Source organism: Rhinolophus ferrumequinum, chromosome 18, assembly GCF_004115265.2.
Source record: "Rhinolophus ferrumequinum isolate MPI-CBG mRhiFer1 chromosome 18, mRhiFer1_v1.p, whole genome shotgun sequence".
Classification (NCBI taxonomy): domain Eukaryota; kingdom Metazoa; phylum Chordata; class Mammalia; order Chiroptera; family Rhinolophidae; genus Rhinolophus; species Rhinolophus ferrumequinum.
In genome coordinates this window covers 39,900,465-39,925,161 of record NC_046301.1, presented here as the reverse complement: position 1 = coordinate 39,925,161, position 24,697 = coordinate 39,900,465, and the positions used below count along the sequence as shown (strand labels likewise).

Below are 24,697 nucleotides of genomic sequence, written 5' to 3'. Positions count from 1 at the left end.
ACCTGTGGAGATCCCAGACCACCCACCCAGGCCCACTGTCCCAAAAACCAGTCAGCTTTCTTTAAAATTTTACTTACAAATTTTAATTCAGCAAAGGTCTGTGAGAATTGGGGAGAGGCCGCCCCGCCCCCCAAAGTGGATGTGGACACATAGAAGAGAGGGAAGCTGGTAGCCCAGCCGGCCAGGGGCAGGGCTCAGGGTGACTTCAGGCATAACAGGTCCTGCTGGTGGGCAGGGTCAGAGCTTATCTGCATGGAGGTGGATTCCCCACTGGGCCAAAGGGAGGCCGGCTCCAGGTGTTCTGGCCTGGGGATAAAGAGGAGGAGCTCATTTTCAACATGGGGAGAGTGAGCAGAGGCTCAGTGAGATGCACAGTGCCCTACTTCCACAGGTGGACAGCAGGACTGGTTTTAAGATGGCAGAGAAAGCGGTCTCGGCACTTAGTTTAGGCCTGGCAAGAAGGGATGGTAGGGTTGGTTTGCCAACACAATCCCCAGGCCAGAGCCGTTTGGTCCTGAGTCAAGCTTCTGGAGCTCAGCGTCACAGAGGCTCTGACCAGCGGGCCTGGGGCCCAGCTTTAAGGCATGAGAAGGCGGAGGGAACTGTGGCAGGGAGCATGGATCCAGAGCTGGAGCACAGGTCATAGTGGGCAGGCAGGGGCAGGAGACAGCCATGCCTGTGGCAGACATGGGAGAGAAAAGGGCTGAGCCGAAAAGTGTGGAATGAAGACCCAGACATGCTGGATCTTGCAGGAATTAAGAGCTGGGGATCATCCTGGATTGTTTAAAAAAATAATAAAAATTAGAAAAGGAAACAAAGTCAATTGTCAAAGTTTAAAAAAAGGGGACAGTCTCTGATCCTCACGGGAGGACAGGGAAACCTCCAAGGCACTCAAAAGGCCAGATACAGGAGTGACAAGGCAGGAGAGGACTCCCAGAGAGGCAGATGTAGTTGAACACAGGGAAGGGGAGAGAGGGGCCCCGGCCTGCTCTCTCCCTCTTAAGGCTACAGGGTTTCCATGCCGGGAACAGGCCAGAGACGCAGAGTGGCCCCTAGACTCCCCCATACTCCTTGGGCTCTGGCTGGGTCAGTCAGCAAAGTCTTTCAGAGATTTTTCTATTACCGGAAAAAAAAAGAAAAAATACAAAAACACCAGAAAACCCAAAAGCGATTTGGTGCAGGCTCTGGAGCATCTCTGGCACTGGACCCTTAGAAAATCCTCTTGCGCTTCAGGTAGGAATCTGCATAGTGGCCGCCAAGGCCCTGGGAGTGCTGGCCCACGTAGCCACCTTCTGGGCTGGGCTCCGGCGAGGGCAGCAGGTGGGCAAAGCTGCGTTTCTGGCCACCTAGTGGGGTCTGGAGACAGGAGGGGGCAGCAGGTCAGGGACCACCCAGGGGCCACCATTCCCCTGCCGTGTCCCCGCCCACACCTGTACCTTCAGCAGGTGGCTGTGGCCGTTGGGCCCAGGGCCGAGACCCAAGAGCCCTTCTCCAGAGCTCAGTGGGGACGAACTGACCGCCTGGGAGAAATGAGAGAGGTAGGATGGAGAGGAAACATCCCCCAGAGCAAAGGTAAGGTTTTGGTTCAAATCCTGCCTTTGCTGCTTACTAGCCATGAGGCTGGGGGCAGATTACTTCCTCTCTCTGAGCCTCAGTTTTTCCATCTGTCAACTGGGGCTAATACCACCCACCCTGAGATGTTGGGGAAGGGAATGGAGGCCCGGAAGGCTGGGCAGCACCAGGTGTGACACACACACAGGGGAAGGGAGGATGGCCTGTTTTCAGCTCGGCCTTGAGCAAAGCTGACCCCCTGCCGCCACCCCAGCCTTGGCCTAAGCAACAAGGATCACAGGGTCCCCTTGCCTTCTGGCTATCACTGGGAACCTGAATGTAGGTGGGGAGGCTCCTCACCTTATTAAGGTGGCTCTGCTTGAGGCCAGCCTGCAGACCGCTGGTGAAGTAGGAAGTGGGCGAGCCCGAATAAAAGTGAGAGAGGGGTCCCCCACTGCCCCCACCACTCCGTTCGCCAAAGCCACTGGGTGGGGGAGACATCTGTAGAGAAGGGGCCAGCTGAGTGAGGCAGACTATTACAGTATCCACCCCCTTTTGTAAACCACCCCCCAAATGACTCCGGGCTTTACCATGTGACTAGCTTTGGCCAATAGCACAGTAGCATGACGATGTAAGCAGAGGTGCCTGCCCTCCCTTCTGCCTCCTGGGAACCCTGGGACCACCACCATGTGCATAAGCGCAGGCTGGCCTGCTGGGGTGAGCACCATGTGGAACAGATAAACCATCCCAGCTGAGGCCCCCTCACCATCCTACTGACTGCTACATATATAACTAAGGCCTATGTGGACTGCTGAGCCCAGCTGAGCTGCCAGGTGACTACAGAGCAAACCCACCGCCCCACAGAAGAGTGCAAATAAAATGTTTGTTGTTCTAAGCCACTGCTTGTTATGCAGCAAAAGCTAACTGATAAATCCAGGAGGGTGTGATGGACAGGATGGCTCTTACTTTGTGTCGGCTGGGGTCCATGAGGCCCAAGGGCTGGCTCCCGTGGGTGGGAGAAGAGCCGCCGAGGTCCCACGTCCTGAATGAAAGTGGGAGAAGTGTGTTGGGGCCTGCCCCAACCTCATCCCCGGCACAGCCGGGGACTTATCAGGGAAGTCTTCCCTCTCAAGTAGAGGGCAAACTCAGGATACAGGGTAGGCAATGAGATAGGATGTGTCTTGTCCCAGGGGGTGGCTGCACCTGGGACCCAGAGATTTCTGTGAAGGCATGTGGCCCCAACGGGGCCGGGTGTTCGGAGTTTTCAAGGTAAGCTGGGCATCTGAGTTGTGTGAATGCTTGTATTATTTATATGCTGGTGTTAGCATTTATTTTGTTATTTTTCCAGTGTGGGCCAAATATAACACAGGTGGCCTGCGGGTTGGCCAGTCTGTAACATCTGACCTGAAAGAGGTTGGCATCATAGAAGGAGCAGTTTCCTAGGACGGAGACAGGAATCTGAGAGGGGAGAAGGGCAGACAGATAAGAGGGTGAACCCCGTCTCTAAGGAGAAGCAGAAGTGCAGCCTAAGACAGAAAGTGCAGCAGAAGTGCAGCAGAAAAGACAGACAGGAAGCAAGGTCTGAGGTACAGAGACAAGAAACTGAAGGGCAGGGACCGTGTCCAGCATATTCCTCGCTGTCTCACTAGTGCTTGACCTGGCACAATGAGTACAAGAGAAAGATAGGTTTGGAGAATGACTTCCTCCCAGGACACAAAGGGCCACAGCATCCAGCCCTCGGGAGGGCTGACCACAGGGCAAGCAGGTACTCACGGAGGGGTAGTCGAAGCCATAGCTGTCAGGAAGCCCTGGTTCAGGGGGCAGGCGGGCACTGGTGAGAGGGCTGAGCAAGCGAGACTTGAGCTGGAAGGCTTTGCTGCTGCCACCACCTCCAGGGGCTGGGGGTTAGGCAGGGGGCCCTCAGCTGGGCGGCGGCTTCTCCCAGCGCCTCCCCAGCCTCGAGCCTCCTTACCCGCCAGGTTGCTGGCTGGGAGCAGGCTGTGTAGGTTCAGGTACGGGTTCAGGGGGATCCGGAAGTCCTTGGGGGGCTCCCCCAGCAGTGAGACCTGTGGCGGGAGGGCTGGGTTTGCAAGGGGCCCTGGCAGGGGGAACATCACAGGGCAGGAGGCTGGAATGGTGCTGGGTGTAGGATGGCACCTTACCCCGGGGGGTGTTGGCAGAGGCCCACTGTCTTTCTGGAGGCCTCTGAGGCCAGTGCCTAGGAGCCCAACAGAGGAAGGGGGTGGAGTGAGCTGGGCTGCTGGGGGACCCAGGCCCATGGTTTCCCGGTCACTCCCAGAGGGGCCAAGCAGTGGCGGCAGCAAGGGTGGTGGCTTCCCTCGCCGAGGTGGCAGCTCCGGCGGCAGGCCCCCCCCTACAGAGAGAAAGAGGGTGTCAGCCACAGAGCCATACAAGACCCTTCCTCCCAGGGTTCGAGAGCCTCTGCTTGGACCAGGGTCAGTAGCCGAGGGACAACTGTGTGCTGGGCATTGAGCAGAGCCCTCTCCGTGCATCGGCTCCCAGAACGCTCATGGACGTGCTAGGAAGGGGGAGCCCAACTGACAGATGAGGACACTCAGACCCAGAGAGGTTGCCCAAGGCCACCCAGCTGGAAATTTACCACACCCAGTGAGGAAAGGGGAAGCAGGATGGGCCCAGAGAGACGATGAAGGGGCAGGATCTGTGTTACCTGCAGATAGCTCCCCAAGGAGGGGGTTAGCTGGCTGAGCCCCAGGCTGGAGGGTGCCGAGGGGAGAGTCTCCCAGGATCCCAGGCTTCTGGGGACAGAGCATAGTCAGCTGGAGATGAGGGCAGTGTGGCCTGGGCAGTAGACAGATGTTACCCAAGATCTTGGCAGTCACACCTGCCAGCACACCCAGATTCCAGTCCCATGGCCAATCATAGGCAGACATGCAGTGTCCCCCAGTGTCTGCGACACCCCAGCCATCACACATTCGGCCAGCCAATGGTAACCCAGAGCCTCCCACACGCCAGGGCCCACCCAAGGCCTTGGGGAGACCCAGGGAACACGGGTCTCAGTGTATCAGAGCCTGTCACCCCACACTGTCAGTCACCTAAGACATACACCGTGAGTCCTTGTAGGCACCCACCATCCCACACCAGCCCCCTTGCTGATTATCACAGAAGCACAGTCACACTTAGCCACATAAGGGGCCAAGCCCACAACCTCCATTCTGTCAGTTATCATCAGACAGATGCATGTCACTGACTTGGCCCATGGGATAAAACCAGATAGGGAGGCACGTGTTTGTGTGCACTCGCACTATTTTTTGTGTCTGTATGCATGTCTCCATGTATGTACATTGGTGTCCGTATGTGGGTGTGTCTACGTCTATTTTTGTATGTCTCTGTGTAGTTGTACTGCGGGGGTGGGGGTGAGAGGCCCCTCTGTTCCCCTGTGGGGCCAGGACTTTCTTCCCCAGAATGAGTCACTTGCTGAGTCCTGAGCACCTGTGACAGGCCAGGACCCGTACTGAGCCCCAGAGACACAGCCAGACAGCCCACAACCCCAGTGAGGGCGGGCCATTGGCAGATGCAAATACTGTCTGAAACCGAAAGGGGCTGTGGGAGCACATGTGGGTGAGGAGGGAGCCCGGGCCCACCGCTGCGTTACCTTCTGACCCTGGGTCTGCAGGGCCAGCTGCAGTAGAGCCGTGGACAGGGCAGGCCCAGTGAGCAGTGGCATGGCCGGGGGGGCACCCAGGAGACCTGGGGGGAGACCGGGAGATGGGTGGTGGTCCCTGGATAGAAGCCCCTCTCCCCCATTAAACACAGTCCTGGGCCTGAAGCTTGGAGAAGGTAAATGACTCGCCCAAAGGAAGGACCCAGGAAGGGAAAGTCTGCTCTGGGGAAGGACAGCCCTTCTTTCCACCACCCTGCCTCTTTGCAGGCTGCAAGGCTCCCACCTGCGACCCCTCACAGGTGACCTCCAGTCTCATCCCAGCTCCCGCTCGTGGGGCTCGTATCACTGGGAGCTCAGATGGGAACACGGTCCCAGGGAGGTGCCCGGTTCTGAGAGGCTGGGGACCCTGCCTGCCACCCACCTGACCCACCTTACCCTGCTTGCCCCCCACATTGCTGTGGAGCAGGGGGTTGAGCAAAAGCTGTAGAGAAGCAGAGGGCCCCAGGTTGTTGAGCAGCTGCAGGATGTTGGGTTCAGGCAGGAGGCCTTTGCCCCCGATTGAGGGCCCTGAGGAAGAAAACAGAGGGCACTTCAGAGGCCTGCCCGGCCAGAGGGAGGGCCTTGTCGCTCCCTGTTAACCCCCGAGTCCAGCTGGTGTCCACCAGGGGCCCTGATTTCTTGAGGGAGGAGGGTCTGGCCCCCTGCTCCATCCCCCCCCCACCCGCTGTACACACACTCACCGTGGCCTGGGCGGCGATGAGCGCAGCCAGCATGCTGCGACCAGGGGGCCCGGGGGCGCAGAAGGAGACACGCAGGTGGCTACCCCCCAGGGCCAGGCCATTTGCCCGCTGCTGTGCCTCTTCAGCCATCTCGGCCGTCTCGTACTCCAGCACAGCGAAGCCCTTCAGCTGCCCGTCCTGGCCGTACGCCAGCTAGGGGGTGGGGATGCAGAGGTGAGGGCCCAGGGGGCAGTGACCACTCTCACACAGAATGAGAATAGTGAACAGATGCAGATCCTGATTGTGACAGCGAACCCCCGAGAGGGTAGATACTGCGCCAATGGGGATACTGTTCCGGCCCCCATTCCTGCATTAGTTCGCTGAATCTTCTCAACGGCCCTGGGAGGCTGCATCCTACCTACTTTCTAGGGGGCAACTGAGTCTCAGAGAGGTCAGCATATTCAAGGTCACACAGCAAGTTGGAGGGCAGAGCTGGGCCCCGCCTCACAGTGGTCAACTGCTTTGGGCCTCTTGCCAACACTTTGGCTCAGCCAAGGCCCCAAGATGGGAGTGGTGAGCTCAGGTTGCAGAGGTGGGAGGAGGGCTGGCTAGAAAACAGGTGGGTGGCTTGGGAGGCCATGAAATCAGGAGCCTCAGGTGGAGGGCACTGCAGCCAGGGCTGGGAGGTGAGGCACATGGCCTCTGAGCTCAGGCTGGAGGCTGGTGGTGAAAGGTCACACAGCCAGTGAGCCATCGGAACAGAGGCGTGGTCATAGGCAGGCCAGAGAGGCCTCTTCACCTGCCCTGACAGCAGTCACTTGGTACTTCAGGTCCAAAGCTCCTCCTCCAGACCCTGGGGCCAGATGTGTTCCAGGACTGAGAATTTTTTGGAGATGAGAAAGGGAGAATGCCACACATACTGCGTATTACATAGCAGTCGCCCTCAGTGGGCTCCAGGGCTCCCTGAAAATCAAACACACAAATAGCTCTGCAGCAAGATACAAAGAGAAAGGTCACAGACGGCCCCACATCAGTTCTTCGCTGCCAGGTGAGTCTGCCACCAACTCAGCAAACAGACCTCTTGGTTTTCAGGGCACTATGGGTGCTGGAATTGTGTGTGGGGACTGTCCCAGGGTGCGCAGATACTGTGAAAACACCCAGCTGGGCCCTTCACTGAGTCCAGATGCAGGCACTATTAGCATGCCCACTTTGCAGATAAGGAAACTGAGGCTCAGAGAGGGGCAGTCCCTTGCCCAGGCCACAGAGCTGAAGCTGGCATCAAACACGGGGAGGCTGCTTCCCTTAGTGGGACGGGCCACCTTGGCGTGACGATAGCTGTCCCGAGAATCAATGCCGTTCCTCTGGGTTCCAAGTGATGTACGGCCAGTTGTGGTACGGTGTGAGACCAACACCATGACCAGTGGGAGGGAGTAGCACAGAGTCCATAAAACGGAATATGGTGCAGCCGCAGAAAGAACAAGAAAGCTCTCATGTCTGAACAAGGAAAGATGCCCAAAACAAAGCGAATGGAAAAACCCAAACCAATGCCGGCACGGCATTAACTGAGTCAAGAAATGAGGAATGCAGGGTGGCTGGATGGTTCAGTTGGTTACAGCACGAGGGTTGCCGGTTCGATTCCCACATGGGCCAGTGAGCTGCGTCCTCCACAACTAGACTGAAGGACAACGACTTGGAGCTGACGGGCCCTGGAGAAACACACTGTTCCCCAATATTCCCCAATAAAATTGATTAAAAAAAAAAAGGGGAACGCAGGAACATATATATGAATACAACAAACAAGTGTGAGCAGGGGCTTCAGGAAAAAGCGCTGGGGGGCCGGGAGGGAGCCTTTACCCTGGATCGTGCATTTCCAAACGGGATTGGACTGCCCATTCAGAAAATTAAACAAACAGAAAAGGCTTTTTGTAACACACACAGTCTTGTGAAACCTACTTTATACATGTCTACAGCATTCAAGTTTTTTAAGCAACTTTGTAATGAAATAAAGTAATGATGACATGTAAATTGGCCTGTAAATAAATGGCAAAAGTGCACTAAAGTGGGTTGGTATGGGATCTCCTTAGCAGTCTCATCTTGATGTTGAAAAATAAAGATCCCCCTCAGAGGACAGCACAAACTCTCAGCTTGGCACCCGGCTGTCTTGGGAGGCAGGGGCACCCAGTTAAGAGCATGGCCCCCCAAGTCAGCTGCCTGACCTTGACTCCCAGCCTACATCTAAGTGGCTGGCTGGCCTGGGCAGGTCCCTATATATGCCCATTCCTGGCCCTCGGTTTGGGCAGCAATGACCCAATTCACAGGGTGGTTGTGGAGATTCAATCAGATGCTCAACAGGGAAAGAGGAGGGTCCCACTCCAGGCACAGCAGCTCGGGGAGGCTGTCGGCCAGGGCCAACACCTGCTCTGAGTGTCCAGGCAAGGCAGGCTCTGGCCATCAGCCCACCTCCGGCCAGGCCCCGTTATCAAGGCCCAGATGCGTATCTTCTCATAATCACACCCATCTTACCGATGAAAAGAGAGAGATCAGAGGTCAAAGGGCAGCCAAGGCCACATGGCTCCTAAATAGGAGAACTGAGGCTCAAACCTCAACCTGCCTGACTTTGGAACCCGGCCTCCATTCAACCAGGACACCTAACTTAAGAGGAGGAACGAACAGGCAACCATTCACAATAACTTAATCACAAACCGATGCTAACTCCATTTCCAAATGGGGAATCTGAGGCTCAGAGAGAGAACTTTTAGTTGGTCATGGCCCTGCCATCCTCTGCCACCTCAAGGGGATGTGGGCACCAAGCGAATTCATCTGTGTCCCGAGCCCCGCCCAGGGCCTGGCGCATGAAGTAGGTGCAAGAACATGAATGACCACTGTGGGAGCAAGGGGAGAGCGTCCTACAGTTGCCTGATTCCCTAGGTGCTAACACCCATTTACACAAGAGGAGCGGGCCCCACTCAAGGCCACAGAGCTGGGGTCAGAGCCCAGGACTGTCCCATCTGAGCCAGATCCCAGCTTTCTCCAGGCTGGCCTGAGGCTTTGGAGCCAGCCTGGCTCTGCCACTCCCTGACTGTATGACCTGGGACATGTCACTTGAACCCTCTGTGCCTTAGTGTCCCCACCTGAAAATGGGAATAATACCTGCCTCTCTGGGCTGTTACAGGATGAAGGGATTGCAATAATGTGTCCAGAACCCAGTGCGTGCTGAAGGAATGTCCACCTTGGGGGTCATCTGGGACTCGCCAAGGGCTGGGCTTGGCCTATTCTCACCGCACTGCGCCTGTCATGGGGCTGGGCCCACATATGGAAGTGCCTGACAAATGGGACTTGGATGAACCAGGGATTATTTTGTTACCCTACTCATGAGTATCAAATTGCTTCTTATGAAGGAAACTGAGGCCCAGATAGCAAGTGACCGGCCCGGAGTCACAGAGCAGGGCTGGGACCTGGTCAAGTACGCGACCTGACCTCAAGGCTTAAACAGACTGTGGACTTCTCCAGAGCAGCCTCCTTAAAGCTGGGCCTGGGGCCTGAGACCCAGCAGATGCTCCACAAACATCTGAAGAGTACAGCAGTGCAAGTGGATGAGGGGTAAACAAGCCTCGCGCCCAACTTTTACAAAAGCAGCCTCACCTGCACCTCACAGGGGGAGACCAAGGCCAGCAAGGTTAAGCCAGTCGCTAGAGGGAGTGCAGGGATTTGAATCCCCATCATCTGGCTCCTATCTGAGCTGTCACCCACTATACCACATGGCCTCTCTAACAGGAACCCCAAAGTGGTGTCGTCAAAGGCTTTACTGAAAAGGGACCCAGGAGACTAGAGAAGGCAGGTGACGTCAAAGGACCCCTCCCAGGTGCACTGGGCCTGCTCCCGAAGGCCCCACTCCAGGCACAGGCTCACCTGGCAGAAGGTGGGTGTGTGGACAGCTGACAGCGCCCGGCACAGGGCATCCACATCACTGAAGCCGGGCGGCAGACGGTCGACACAGAGGCAGCGGGAGTGGAGCAGGGCGGGCGTCAGCTGCCCCGCATCTGTCCAGTGCACATAGAGGGTGCGTTGGCCCAGCGGCTTGCCCAACAGGTCCGACTTGGCGCGGGCAGCTGAGTCCTTCTTCATGTACTCAGCGAAGCCATAACCCTTGGAGTGGCCAGTGCGCTCACTGTAGACCAGGAAGCAGCGCTCCAGGCTGCCGAAGGGCCGTACCAGCTCCTCGAACTGCTGCTGCGTGAGGCTGGGGGGCAGGTTGGCCACGCAGAGCAGGGCATCTGTGGGCTGCAGCTGCACCGACAGCTCGCGCTCCCGCAGGTGGCTCTGGTGAAAGGTGCTGATGGCGGCCTCAGCCTGCTCCCCGTTCAGCAGGGTCACGAAGGCTGCAGCAGAAGGAGGTGTGGGTCAGTGGGGGTCCTGAGGGCCTGCCCCTCCGCCCCACCCCCACTTCCCTCTAAACCACGTGACCTCAGAATACTGACCAACCAGGACATCTCAGGCCACAGCCAACTGGATAGTTGCCAGCCTTGCACGGGTGCCTCCTACCTCCAGGAAGCCTGCTCCCTGCCCTTACCCCTACCCCTGCTTGCAACCCACAGTAACACTCCCCTACTCGTGAGCTCAGCTGCCCTCTCACCTACTGTGCACCTGGCTTGGTAATATATAGGAACTACATGCACAACTTGCGGGACATATAGGGCAGTGGTTAAGCATGTGGTGACTGGAGCCTGGGTTTCAACTCTAGCCCGCGTGGTTTTGGGGTCTGTTTCCCCATCTGTCAAATGGGAATAACTTATTCCTCATAACGACCATTGTGTCAGCAAGGAAATGGGTCTAAAACAGCATCTCCCTGCCCAAGGGGAGAAGCCTAGACTTGAATCCAGGTGGACTAGAGCCCCACTCTTCCTCATTGCCTTTTCAGGTCACTAACACCTCATATCTGAGCCCTGCCTCAGCCTTGGTCCCACTGCCACTCCTGGTTTGCTGTCTACCCACCAGCAACAGGGAGTTTTTCAAAATGAGAATCGGATTGTGCCATGCCCTTGTCCAGGGGCTTCTCAATACTGGGGCCAGGGGAGCCTTTGTGGCCTGGCCCTGTGGCCTTGTTGACCTCCTCTCCCATCTCCTACTGCTACTTCCTGGACCATGCTGGGCACAACCCCCCTCAGGCCTTTGCACCTGCTTTTCCCCGAACGTGGAATACTGGCCCCCACCCCCCTTCACCCAGTTAACCCCAACCCCCCCTTTAATCTGACTGCAAAAATCATGTCATCCTCACAAAGCCTACCCTGACTGCTCCTGTTTCAGGGCCCAGCTCTCTGTAGCTTCTGGTCCCATGACCACTGCACCTTCATGTCTGCAGTTGTTTGAATAATATCTGCTCCCCAGACTAGACTGTCTCTGGTCCACAGGGCCATGAGTGCGGGGTGTCCTCATGGCCCCGCACATATTGGCATTCAGTATTTATTGAAAGACGGTATGAATGAGTCTCTTAACCTCTGGATCCTCAATACCTGGCATATATGCATACGAGGTGCTTAGTAAACAGTTGTCTCATTGCCCCATCGATATTTACTAAGCACCTACTATGTGCCAGGCACCCCCAGCCTTTTTTAGATATCTTAATGTGACCAACCCAAGCCGGTCACACCCAATTTGAGAAAACTGAGGCTCAGGAAGGGTGAATCACTTGCCTATGGCCACAGAGTGAGGACAGATCACTCAAACCCAGGTCCATTTGCCTCAAGGGTCCAAGAGCTTAGCCACTACCTCAGCCCACCAGATAAGTTTCCAGGGGTCACCTGTCCTCACTTCCTTCTCACCAATGTGACAGATTGTAAACAAAGGCCCTGGGAGGCTGAATACCCAGCACAATGCTTGGAGGACAAAGACAACCACAGAGGGCCTCCCACACTAGTGGGGGGCGGCCAAGGCTGACAAAATCTGTCTCTGTTCTTATGAAGCTGACCACTGAGTGCAGGAGGCCAGGTGAGTGAGCCAGCAATGACCACCCAGGGTGGTCAATGCTATGATGGGGAGAGGGCACTGTAAGGAGCTGCCTGCTGCTACCTAGATGGAAGAGGAGACAGCTAAGAACAGTGTCACAGGGAATAGCCTGGAAGCTTATGGGTGCCTGAGGTAAGGCTGGGGTACATCCTTGTAAGATAGTGTCAGGAGAAGCCTCAGACAGCTTTTGAGTGAACAAAAGGATCAGGGTTGGGATCAGGTTTGATCAGATTTGCAATCAGATTGATCAGATTTGACCAGCCCTGGCTGCCTGGGGAAGGGGCAAACAGGGGCGTGAAATCATGGAGGCAGAGAGGCCATTTTGGCAGAGATGAAGGGCCACCTATTGTTCTGGAGAGCTTGAAGAAGACTAGACGGGCCTGGGTGACTGGCTTGCTGGGAGGGGTGTCGTGGGCAGCAGGGGAGCCCAGTGATCAGCTACCTGGCTAAGCAGCCTGAAGTGGGGACATCAAGGCTCCCCATGATGAGCACCGAAGACGAGGGACAGATGGGGGCAAGCGTCTGTCCTGTGCTGGCCTAGGGAGCAACGTTGGGCCGAAAATTCAGGAGAGGAGACACTGGGCCAGAACGCTCCCGGCTTCAGGAACTGTCACCCCTTGCCACTAGCCCACCCCACAACCCCACAAACCTGTCCCTTTGTATTTGTCCACAAAACAGTACTTGAGCTCATAGTCGCTGAGCAGGTCGTGCACTTCCTGTGGAGACAGAAGCCAAAGGACAGAGAGTCATCAGGGGCTTAACAGAGCAATCCAGTGCCACCTTCATGTGGACCAGCTATGAAGGCAGATCCATTACATCCCCCATTTTACAATGGAGGAAACTGAAACACAGAGCAGTTACTTGCCAAGGCCACTGAGGCCATACCTGGCAGTGCTGGGATTCAGAATCTATCTGCAGACCCCCTGCTCTTAACCAACACAACATGCTCTTAGAGAGCCAGGTAGGTCTGAGTTCAAGTCCCATCTCTGCCATATGCCCTTAGGGAAGTTGTTTAACAGTTCTGACCCTGGATTGGCAAGACTGGCTGTTTGCAACATTACAAGTTAGGTTATTAACAAACTCATTTTGCAGATGAGGAAAGTGAGGCTCAGAGATGTGAAGGAACTTGTCGAAGGTCTTGGGGTTGGTCATGGCAGCAGCAGGAATGCCACCCAGGGATACCTGAATGGGGACCTTGTGTACTTTAAGCCACATTTTGTGGCTTCATATGCTTCTCAATTCCCTCCTGCTGACAGGGCCGCCTTCTTGCAAGCCAGTTGCAGAGGCGAGGCTCTGGGGCCTGCTTGTGCCAGACACACTGTACACCCAGCAGGAGAGACTGCATGTTCCCAGCTGAGAGATGGCAGGTGCCAGGAGGAGGGCCAGCTCTAGAAAACCATGCTTAGTGGCGCCTGCCGCAGGTCTGATCCCAAGTCATGCTTGTCTCAACACTCCGGGGGCCCCACTAGCCATGTCCCCACCTACAGGCAGGGTGAGCCAGTAGCAGATGTGCTTGTAGGCCAGAGAGCAGGAATTCTCAGTAACAGGAAGAAAGAATCCATTCCACCACCACAGGGCAGGGCAGACCAGATGCGATCTCCTTGGGTCCAAAGAGCACTAGAAAGCCCTGTGCTACATAGGCCCCAAGAGAAGGGCACTCCTGGCCAAATCAGCCAAGGGGCCGCTCCACAGAACACTCGCCCCTCTTTTCCTTCAGGTCTGTGGGCTGGGGACAGAAGACGCCATTTTTCCAAATTAATCCGGGGGCTTTGAGGGAAGAAAGACCCCAGAAACTGCTACAGCTTCCAGATCTCTAAGAGACATTAATAAATGCGTACTAACAAAGAAAGGCATACTCTAAACAATTCTGAAACTGCTGGCTATGAGGTCCCACCACCTCATGTTGAGGAGAATGAGGAAAAACACAATCAGAGCAGAGAGCAACTGGCATCCCTATTTCCACATTCTCACTCTAGCTGCCCATTCACAACCCCCCAAAGCTGCCCGCCCCCTTTCATTCCCCGCCCACTTCAATCACTTGGTCTTGTCCAAGCCTGTGGTCGCCCCTAGCAACATCCTCCCTCAGCCCAAAGTTGGTTTCTCCCTCCATACCCTCCCCCCACAACCCGCTCTTGGTCTCTCCCAAACCCGCGTGGATCCCGCGCTTGGATTCTCCCGTTCCCCCCTGCGCACGCCAGCGTTGGTGTTGCTCGGGTACCCCCGCGCACGCGTACGGTGGTATTTCCCCGCCACGCTCCCACACCGCCCCCCCATACCTGGTTGGTCACGTCCCCCGGGAGGCCCCGGATCAGTATCTTGCGGCGGTTACGGAACTGGCGCTCGGTGTGTTCCAAGCGTTTCCTGATCTCCTCTGGATCTAGCGGCGGCAGTTCTTCTTCGGGCGCTCGGCGCTCCGCGGCATCGTCGGCTTCAACCTCGGCCCCAGCCTCCGGACTCAGCGGGGGCCGGTGAGTAACGGACACGTCGGCCGCCATCTTGGGAAACCCGACGCCTTCTGGGACCAGCGAGTCGGGGCGGAGCGTCATAGAGCGGCAACGAGAGCGCGTCCACCTATTGGCCGGGAGAAGCCCCGCCTCCTTCTCGATTCCCTCAGCCCATTGGCTAAGGCCCAGCCCGCCTCTCAGAGTTCAAGCCCCTTCTGGACGCCACAGCCTCCGCTCCTTTCCGCCGCCGAGGTGTCACTCAATGGACGCGCTGTGGGAAAGTACCTCTGCACAGGTGGAATCAAGCCACAGACTCCGGATTTTGAAGGCTTTATTGTTTCGGAACCCGGGGATACAGCCACATCCCGGTCTTCTTTGGCCCAGTCCCCCGGTAGCCCGAGGTTCAGGATGGCTCCCTCCCCAGCACCTCGCTGGGCCGTTTAGACGTGAGGGGCAAACAGGTGCTGCCCTGATTCACATGGTAGATGTCATTACGCTTCCTCACCCTGAAGATGTACAGTAAGGCTGCGATGACAGTCACGAGGCCCAGGATCGCTAACACCCCCATGAAGATGGTGACGACAGGGGAGTTCCGATCTGTGCAGATAAGCGAGGAGTAAATACTCGCACCTTGGTCCCGCCTGGGCTAGCCCGTCTAGACCCGCGGCCGCACCTCACTCACCCTGAACGTTCATCACCACTGTCAAAGTGTGCGTGCCCTGTGAACTGACCGCCCGGCAGCAGTAGGTACCATTGTAGTTTAACCTGACGCGGAATGGGATCCCGATGGGCACCTGGAACCCGGAGCTTTCCTGCAAACACTGTAGCTGTGGTTCCGGGTTGCCCCGGGCCTGGCACTGCAGGACATGGATCGTCCTATCTTTCCACGTCAAATGCTGAGGACATTTGGCTGGGTCAATCTTGGGACCGTCTGTGGGACCACCAAATGATCAAACACACCCGAGGCACAAAGGGACAAGGGAGAATCAAGTCTTCCCAAACCAGGGGAACAAGGGATTAGAGGCCAGAGTGACCTACTCACACAGGACATGCAGCTGGACGCTCCTGTTCCTGCGCAAGATTATCCCATCGACCTCGAGGGTGGCATTGCAGAAAAAGCTGCGCCTGTCGTCCCTCTCGGTGGCGTTTATCTGAAGCTGGGCGAGCTGCCCTGGGGCCACGGCCGGAACTCCATCCAGTGTGACCTGGACTCGGGCTCCGGCCGCGCAAGTCACGTTCACTGTGGTCCCCTCAGGGACGGTGGGCTCGGTCAGGTTTACGATAGTCCCGCTCAGGTTCACTGTGGGCCCCCAGAAGCCTAGAGGAGGGGCATTAACCGAAAATTTGCTGACCACGCCCCTCACAGCGGTCAAAGCCCCGCTCTCCACCCACATCTTGCCCCTCGCGGTATCCAGGCCATGCCTTTCGGCTACAACGCGGACCGCCCCCCTCGCCATACTTGGGGCGCTCAGACTATACTCCGGGTCACTTAGGCCCCGCCCACTCTGCAACTCCTCCCACTTTGGCGGCTCAGGCCTCACTTTTCCTATTTCCCATATGCCTTGCCCCCTTGCCTTATCTCTCCAGCTGTTTTGGCCCAGTCTTCACTTACTGTAAATGGTCAAGTTCTTTCGGATCTCTCGGCTCTCGCCCCCCAGAGTCACGTTGCAGACAATCTCCCTGGCGCCCTCTTGCTCCGCGCTTGCTGTGGCTGTGGCTGTGGCTGTGAGCGTGTCCCCTTGGCTCAAGACTGAGGTATTCAGCATCTGGTTCCCCAGTGCCAGTTGTACCTGGGCCTCTGAGGCTGGAAACAGCTTGTCCAGGCTACAAGCCAGGGGACCGGACGTTCCCACCTCCAAGAACCGGGGGACAGTGAGGCGCGGGGAGGTCGCAGGCAGGACTGGGGAGAAGGATGGGCATGAGCGGGGAGAAGGGTGGGCATGAGCGGGAAATCTCACACAGCCGTGGATTCCCCCTTTCCATGTGACACATTCATACCCCCCAACCAGGGTCCTTCTTTCCCAGAATACCTTTGAGCCTGGATCACCCCCTTTCCAGGACACACCTGAACATACTTCTCAAAAGTTCCAGTGGCCGGCTGGGGCCACCCATCTGAGGCCACCCTGCTCAAAGGCAAGGGCATGCCTTCCCAAAAGCCCTTGAGATCTAGGCCATCTCATTCTCAGGAGCCCCACGGCCCAGGCACCCCTACTTTGGCCCAGCCCATCAACCACTGTCCACAGTCCCTTCCCTTACCAAAGGTTCGGAGCTGCCTGGGGGCCGAGCTGTTCTGAAACAGTCCCAGCCCTTGGGGCCGCAGGTCCAGTTCGGAGCGGCAAGAGAAATTGGCACCATGATTGTCTCTGTTGGCCAGCACTGTGGTGGTGACCTCTGCAGGCTCCCCGACCGCCTGCTGCCTGCTCAACTCTTCCTCTCCACGGAGCAGCAACACGGAGAGGTGGGTCCGGGGTGCCCCGCCTGCCACCCAGCAGCGCAAGGTGAGGTTTTCGCCCACAGGCTGCCAGGGGGACAGGGGTGCCAGCTCCACACGCTCTGGAAACCCTGGCAGGGAAGGGAGAGGAGAATAGAATTTACCAGCCAGCCCTGTAACCCCCGCCCCAGGGAGTAGAGAGGAGCTGCGTGTGGCCCAGTGCAGAGCTGTGAACTTGGACAGGCCTAGCAAAGTGCCAGTGGAAGTGTCAGCTATTGTCATTAGCATCATGATTATTTCCTGTTTTGTCAGATGCCTTGCCAGGCACTAAAATAAAAATAAGATTTGTCCCCAAGGACCTCACAATTAAGGGGGGGAAAAAAAGAAAAGAAAGGGGACTAACGTTTATGACCATTTATGACGTTAATAGTAATAATTATAAAAGTTCCTGTTTATTCGGAGCTTTCCTTAGACTTTCCAGATGTCATTCAGTAATCCACCTTCATTCACATAGCAACTGAGTAAAATTTCCTCTATTTTCCCTTTTACAGACGGAGAAACTGAGGCCCAGAGAGGTGATCTACCCAAGGATGCACAGCAAGAAAGGGGCAGAACCCGGGTTAGAATGCGGGTCTCCCAAACTTGAGACTTGTGTGTCTATAGCCTCCTTCATGACACATCTAGGGACTCCCCTGGCCCTCCTCCCAGCTTCTGGCCTGGGTTCTGGCCTTACCCTCTCCCAGAGCTTGGTCTAGCCCTCCCTGATCAGTCCCCAGAATCTCCAGGTCCACCTGCCTGGGGTAGTCTCTCAAGGTGCTCTGGCATAGTCATGGGGTACCCCAACAACCCCAGGCTGGGTCCTCTCCCAACTGCAGCTGCAGTGCCCCTTGCAGGCACACTCTCACCCTCAAGCCTGGATCTCAAGCTGTCACATAGAGGCTCATGGACTGGCTGTTCTGAAAAATATTTAACATCTTATTCTTTACAATTTTAGAATATTTAACAAGGAGGTCTCCATCTTAACCTCGGGCACCATTGGTTAGGGATAGTGGTATGCTGGTAATGCTTGGGCTCTCAGAGCTCGGGGAGCCCCAATAGCGAGCATTTGCCAATTTCTGTGGTGTAAATATTCCCGCTAAGGCTGATGTCAAGCTACCCAATGTGAGACAAGGGAAGAGATGAGCAGTCAGATCTCATGAGCCAGGACCAACAGGCTCCTACATAGTATTTAACAGAAGTACCTCACAGACACACAGAGTGAGGGACACACAAATACACACATTACACGGAAATACACATATGAAGACGTATACATAGACACATACTGACACAGACATCCGCATACAGTCACACACAGACACATGCTCACACACAGATCTGCACACGGGCACGGATACTGACAGTTACTCACGGAGATAAAGACGGGTACACACAGACATACGTGTACACTGGCACAGACACATAATGACATATATACTCACGGACCCACATGTAGATACACAGGTGCATATGGACACTAGTGTCCACACAGGAGCTTACACAGTTACACACATACACTAATCTGTAAAGACTTCACAAAATGGTAGGCCCTATGAGTGATATTCTCAGCTATTTTCTAGTCTGTTGTAGTTTAAATGCAGAGAAACTCTTGGAAGGATGCACAAGAAACCAGTACCAGGGGGATGCACGGTCTGGGGAGGAAGATGTCACCTGTTAAGAACAGGGACTTGGGAGCCGCACTGCCGGCCTATCTGCTCACGGGCTGTGAACCGTGGCAAGTGACTGCACCCCACTGAGCCTCAGTCTCCTTAGCTGTGAAATGAGGCTCATAAGTGCACCCCCCACACACCCCACTCCACCCCCTGCCCTGGGGCTTTTTTAAGGCTTGAATGAGCACCTCAGTGGGTGTGAACACTTGAAACTGGCCATTGGCAGCAGCACTAGGTAAATGGAGACTTGACATTTATACCTTTTTATACTTTCTGATTTGGGAACCCCCTTAATTTATTACCTGCCATAAAATATAAGTAATAAATAAAAGGCATGAGCTATCAGTTTTTAAATGTTTGCTGGGATCTAAATAAATAGATTTCACATTGCTGCCTGGCATGTGGTTGAGATGTATCTTTGTCTCTGCCGTGTGTGTGTGTGTGTGTGTGTGTGTGTGTGTCACACACACACACACATGCAAGTCCAGGTCCAAGCTCTGGGTCAGAGAGAGGCCTGGTCCATTCCTGCAAACTCAGGGCCATTGCCCATCTACCCCCACCATTGCTTGAGACCAGGCCCACCTCCAGACACATCCACTCACGGTACACTGTGATATCAGAGGAGCTTGTCATCTGGGAGCCATTGCAGAAGCTAGCGCAGAGGACCTTGCTGTCAGCAGTCACATTGCTGAGCTGGAAGGCCACCCAGTTTGGGCCACGGCTCACTAGCTCCTTCAATAGGGACGTCTCCAGGGTGATGAGTTCAGGGTCGGGGCAATCAGTACTGCAGTTTACCAAGAGGGATCCTCTGGCAGGTATAACTGGGTCCTGGGGCTCCACCCGCAGCAGGTACTCCTGCCCCTGGATACCTACGGGAACAAGGGGAAGCTCTGCTGGTTGACCTGGTGCCCCCAGCCCAGCCATCTTCAGGCCCCACCATCCATCACCTCCTTGGAACAATGGTCTCTGCCTTCATAGTGCTTCCAGTTCAGTGGGGAAGGCAGGTGATAGATCAAGTGTAGGGGAGAGCTTGGAGGGAGATCCATAGGAGCCTAGAGGAGGAAGTGAGTCAAGGAAACTTCCTGAAAGAGACGACTATGGCCACTTTTGAGGGTAGGTAAGTAGGAATCAGCCAAGTGAAAGGGAAAAGTGATCCTGACAGAGGGAAGAGAATAGGCAAAGGTCAAGGGAACAGATGGAACAGAGAGAGTTGGGGTGGAGGGACAAACCACATGCAGGGATGAGGCCTCAGGGAGCCCTGAAAGCTGAGTGAAGGAGCCATAAACTTTGTCTCCAGGACACTGGTGAACCCCGTCAGATACAGGTTGAAGTGAACCACAGCAACAGGATGTGAGAGCTTTGTTTTCTTCACCCTCTACCAGTCCCCCAATACACCCCTTCCTACCCCGGTCACCTTACCTGGGGGCAGCAGACAGCAACCCAGAAGCAGGGAGATGAGCAGAGTGCAGCAGGCCCCGTGCAGTGGCCCCAAGGGCACCATGGTGGCCAACCTGTGGAGGAAGGTGCTGTAATGTAGCAGTGGGCAGGGCAGTGGGGAGCAGGCGGGGCCACCCAGGAATACGGAAACACAGCCACAGCAGTTAAGATTGTATAAATCCAGGGGTTGCATCTTGCCCAAGCCTGGGGAGGGGCAGGGAGGATCCTCTGTAACCCCGAAGGTCCAGCGTGGGGGGCCCAAGTGGGGCCCTGCGAGATGAGACGGGAGGGCACTGGCGAATATCTGACAAGGCGGACCTCATTTGCCCGCTCTAAACCTACAGGAAATACTAACACAGTCATCTTCCTTTGTTCTCAGTACTAGGAAGTCTAGGTGGAGGGGGGTGAAATACCTCCTTTCTGCTGACCTTAGAGGAAGTTAATGGGGGGGACCTCCAGACACCGTCCTTGAAGTGATAAAGAGTGATTTCAAGGCAACATTTCAAGGGGATGATGCAGGGACTTCTAGGCAGGGCCTCGAGAGATTAGTGTGAGATCTCAACATTCTTGGAGGGCATAAAGAGGGACCCCTGGGCCAGCCCGGTGGCTCAGGCGGTTGGAGTTCCATGCTCCTAACTCTGAAGGCTGCCGGTTTGATTCCCACATGGGCCAGTGGGCTCTCAACCACAAGGCTGCCAGTTCAACTCCTTGAGTCCCCCAAGGGATGGTGGGCTCCGCCCCCTGCAACTAAGATTGAACACAGCACCTTGAGCTGAGCTGCTGCTGAGCTCCCGGATGGCTCAGTTGGTTGGAGCGTGTCCTCTCAACCACAAGGTTGCCGGTGTGATTCCTTGAGTCCCGCACGGGATGGTGGGGCGCGCCCCCTGCAACTAGCAAGGGCAACTGGACCTGGATGTGAGCTGCACCCTCCACAACTAAGACTGAAAGGACAACTTGACTTGGAAAAAAGTCCTGGATGTACAACTGTTCCCCAATAAAGTCCTGTTCCCCTTCCTCAATAAAATCTTAAAAAAAAAAAAAGAGGGACCCCCTAAGATGAATGAAGCCATGAAAATGAACAGAGCCCACATTTATTGGGCACTTGTGCGAGGCTCTGTATTGGCTTCCAGAATGGCTCCTGTAGGGCCCTTTACCACTGAAGATTTTGGTGGGAATCTCCACGGAGATCCCCCCATTCCCTGTGCACGATGCTGAGGTGGGGTGTTTGGGACACAGATCAATCCTGAGCCACCGTGTGTCAAGGATGCACTTGTAACTATCCCTTATCCCTGTCCCCCTTGCCCTCACCTCTAGGCAGCTGGTCTCTTCATCTCTAGGAAAGGGACTGGGAACAGCAGTAGTGGGGGTGAGGGTGGGGGTGGAGGGGGTGGTGATGGTGGTGTCAGGTGGCCACTCCCACCTCCATCTGCTGCATCTCTTGGGCCTCCAACCTGCCTCCTTTTCCACTAATGAGCACCAGAGAGGGACCTTCATGGCACCTAGTATTCATTGATTCTCACCATCCCTGAGGCCATCTTCCTCCTCTCTAACCTGGGGCACCTCCCCTCTCCAATCAGGGGTCTCCTCTGCTGCCCTGAACCCCATCCATTTCCCACATGGTGCTGAGAGAGCAACTAAAACTCAAAAATATTTGTAAATAATATATCTGATAAAGTATTATATACAGATTATAAAAAAGTCCTACACTCAACAACAATAAAACCCAATTTAAAAATGGGCAAAGGACTTGAATAGACTTATCTCCAAAGAAGTTATACAAATGGCCAATAAACACATGAAAGGTGCTCAACATCACTAGCCATTAGGAAAATGTAAATCAGAACCACGATGAGAGAGCACTGCATGAAGCAGGGCCCGGTTGGGACCCCATAGATAGTAGAGGCTTCACTGGTCCCCGGCTTCACCTTTCCTTGAGCTATAGCTCAGTAATAGATTACCCACTGTGGCTCAATTTCAAGTTCCCTTCTTTAGAAAATTACCCTGAAACTTATGATTAATACCCTTATGCTTATTAATCACAACCTCTATTGTCTAGTATTCTTTCCTGGTTATTCCCACCATTGTTCCTGGGTTGTTAACACACTAGAGAGCCACGTTGCCAGAGGGAAGGCTCCATGAAGCAAAACAGACTCCCCAGAACTATCACAAAGCCTCTGGAGGAATGCTCAGATTTTCCCTTAAATACCATGAGCCAGTTTAGGAATATTAAAGCAGTTTTTGAAGGTATTAACCTGCTGCCTTCTCAGATCACTGGTGCTCTGACAATAAACACTCATCCTATAGCCCAACTCCTGTGTCGGTCTATTGGCTGAGCGGCACAGGCAGCACAAGCCCTGGACTCGGTTGCCCTCTGGTTTCATCCACACCTATTAAGATGGCTACCGTTAAAAAACAAACAATCAAGCAAACCAGAAAATAGCAAGTGTTGGGGAGGATGTGGAGAAACTGGAACTCTCACACTTGGCTGATGGGAATATAAAACTGGTTGTTCCTCAAATAGTTAAACAGAATGATTCAGTAATTCCTCTCTTAAAATAATTGAAAGCAGGGACTCAAACAGATACTTGCATACCCATGTTCGTAGCAGCATTATTCACAGTAGCCAAGAGGTGGAAGCAGCCCAAGTGTCCATCAACAGATGAATGGATAAACAAAATGTGGTCCATCTACACAATGGACTATTATTCAGCCTTAGAAAAGGAAATTCTGCAATATACTACATGGATGAACCTTGAGGACATTATGCTCAGTGAAATAAGCCAGACACAAACGGATAAACATTACAATTATACAAGGTCCCTAGAATAGAAGACTTCATAGAGAAAGTAGAGTGGTGGTTACCAGGAGTAGGGGAAGGCGGAGGATGGGGAGTTAGGGTTGAATAGAGAGTTTCTGTGTCAGAAGATGAAAAAGCTCTTTAAATCCATAGTGGAGTTGGTTACACAACATTGTTAATGTATTTAATGCCACTGAATCATACACTTAAAAATAGTCAAAATGGTCAAATTGATACTAGTAGATCTCAGTACACACACACACACACACACACACACACACACACACACACACACACAAAACATGCACTTATTTTTATTTGTATCCAAAACACAAGCTGGACTGATGGACAGGCAGAGGAAGGATGAATACATATAGTACGATAAAGTACATTTAGCAACCTGGTAATTTGGAATCTAGGGGTATTCAGTGTACTATTCTTCCAACTTTTCTATATGTTTGCAGTTTTACGGAATGAAATATTAAAAAATAAAAATTGCATACCTGATAGGTCTGGGTGGCTGATCGCGCCACAAAAAGAGGAACAAGCAGAACGTGAGTACCTCCTGCTGAGAGGGCACAATGCTCTTTGAGAGTTGCCAAAAAATGGAAACTGAACCTGCCCATTCGTTGCTTAAAGTGAGGACATAGGAATGTGTTAAAACTATACCACAAGCATGACGCAGATTGGTGAAGTCTACAGGACAAACAACCTTCTTTCTTCAACAAATATGGTGCAAGGGGAGGAGGGGTGGTAGAAAGAGGAAGAGGAATCCAGAACTTAAAGGAACCAGCCCTCAGCCAAATGCAGCATGTGGACCTTCTCTGGATTTTTATTTGAACAAACTGTAAACAAACACCAAATATGTGAGACAACTGGGGAAATCTAAACACTCACAAGCTACACCATGATATTGAGGAATTATTTTTAAATTTTTTTTAGGTGTGATGATATTGTAGTTATTGTTTGTGGTTACATCTTTTCGAGATACATATGGAAGTTTTTACAGATAAAATGATATTTTCTACATCTGGGATGTGCTTCAAAATGCTTCAGTGGCAGGGGTAGGGATGGGGGTAGAGTTGAAACATGACTAGCCACAGGTGTTGGAAACTGTTGGTGGCTGTTGGTTAAGTGCAACTTCATTACATTATTCTCCTTTGTTTTGTATATGCTTTAAATTGTTCATAATAAAAGTTCTTTGTGTTTTCCCCCCCTTTTCTTCCACCTCCCCCCCAACTCCAGTTCAAGCCGTTGTTTCTCAGTCTAATTGTGTAGGACACAGCTCCCTGGCCCATGCTGGTATTAAGAGCCTTGCGCTCCCCCGGCTGAGGCAGTCGGTCGCCGGTCGGCGGCTCACAGCAGCTCTGACAGCTGCCGCAGCTCATGCTGGCTGCTGGCCACTCACACTGGCTGCGGCCGCTCATGGCGGCACACGGTAGCCCGTGGCAGCACTCGGCATCCCGCGGCAGCACTCAACAGCCCACGGCCGCTCACGCCAACCTCTGGTTGCTCATGGCCGCCCACCTCCAGGGAGAGCTGTTGTTCACAATCTTAGCTGTAGAGGGCGCAGCTCACTGGCCCATGTGGGAATCGAACCAGCTACCTATGCGTTAGGAGCGTGCGCTCCAACCACCTGAGCCATTGGGCCAGCCCCAAAAGATATTTAAAAAGTAGCTGCACAAGAATAAGCCAAGATAATTTTGAAGGGGAAAAAAGGAGAGATCTGCCCTGTGAAATATCAAACACGTCCTAGTGCCAATGTCTTTCCAAATTACCAGGTTGGATCCTGCAAGCAGCAATTCCTGTTGGGAATTTGTCCTACAGAGACCCTTGAATGTGGGTGAAACGATGAGCACACATGGTTACTCGCTGCAGTAGCACATAGGCATGGCAAAGGATTAGGAATGACTGCATGAATCCCAGCAGAGAACAAATGCTGATGAACATTTCAACAGTGGAC

The 24,697-nt window shown here is 54.2% G+C and overlaps 2 protein-coding genes across 3 annotated transcripts; both read right to left on the bottom strand.

Moving 5' to 3' along the window:
* Positions 1-56: 56 nt before the first annotated feature.
* Positions 57-14,492, bottom strand: RAVER1 (ribonucleoprotein, PTB binding 1). The gene is given in 15 exon segments (XM_033133618.1): positions 57-1,356; positions 1,437-1,520; positions 1,912-2,052; positions 2,518-2,532; positions 2,534-2,593; positions 3,325-3,449; positions 3,524-3,617; positions 3,714-3,925; positions 4,241-4,328; positions 5,186-5,280; positions 5,630-5,761; positions 5,931-6,126; positions 9,823-10,292; positions 12,566-12,632; positions 14,193-14,492. Coding segments are annotated over 15 exon segments (2,196 nt in total). The 5' UTR covers positions 14,463-14,492; the 3' UTR covers positions 57-1,209.
* A 239-nt stretch (positions 14,493-14,731) lies between these two features.
* On the bottom strand, positions 14,732-23,391 carry ICAM3 (intercellular adhesion molecule 3). Of its 2 annotated transcripts, XM_033133612.1 has the most exons (8): positions 23,238-23,391; positions 19,920-20,011; positions 19,103-19,369; positions 16,617-16,922; positions 15,973-16,260; positions 15,403-15,678; positions 15,043-15,291; positions 14,732-14,957 (listed from the first exon to the last, which is right to left on the bottom strand). In XM_033133612.1, the coding sequence occupies exons 2-8, from the start codon at positions 19,999-20,001 to the stop codon at positions 14,764-14,766; spliced, it is 1,662 nt and encodes a 553-aa protein (XP_032989503.1). In that variant the 5' UTR covers positions 20,002-20,011; positions 23,238-23,391; the 3' UTR covers positions 14,732-14,763. The 2 variants fall into 2 exon arrangements, with proteins under 2 accessions (XP_032989503.1, XP_032989502.1); XM_033133611.1 differs by lacking the exon at positions 23,238-23,391 and having other exon boundaries at positions 19,920-20,280.
* Positions 23,392-24,697: the final 1,306 nt, after the last annotated feature.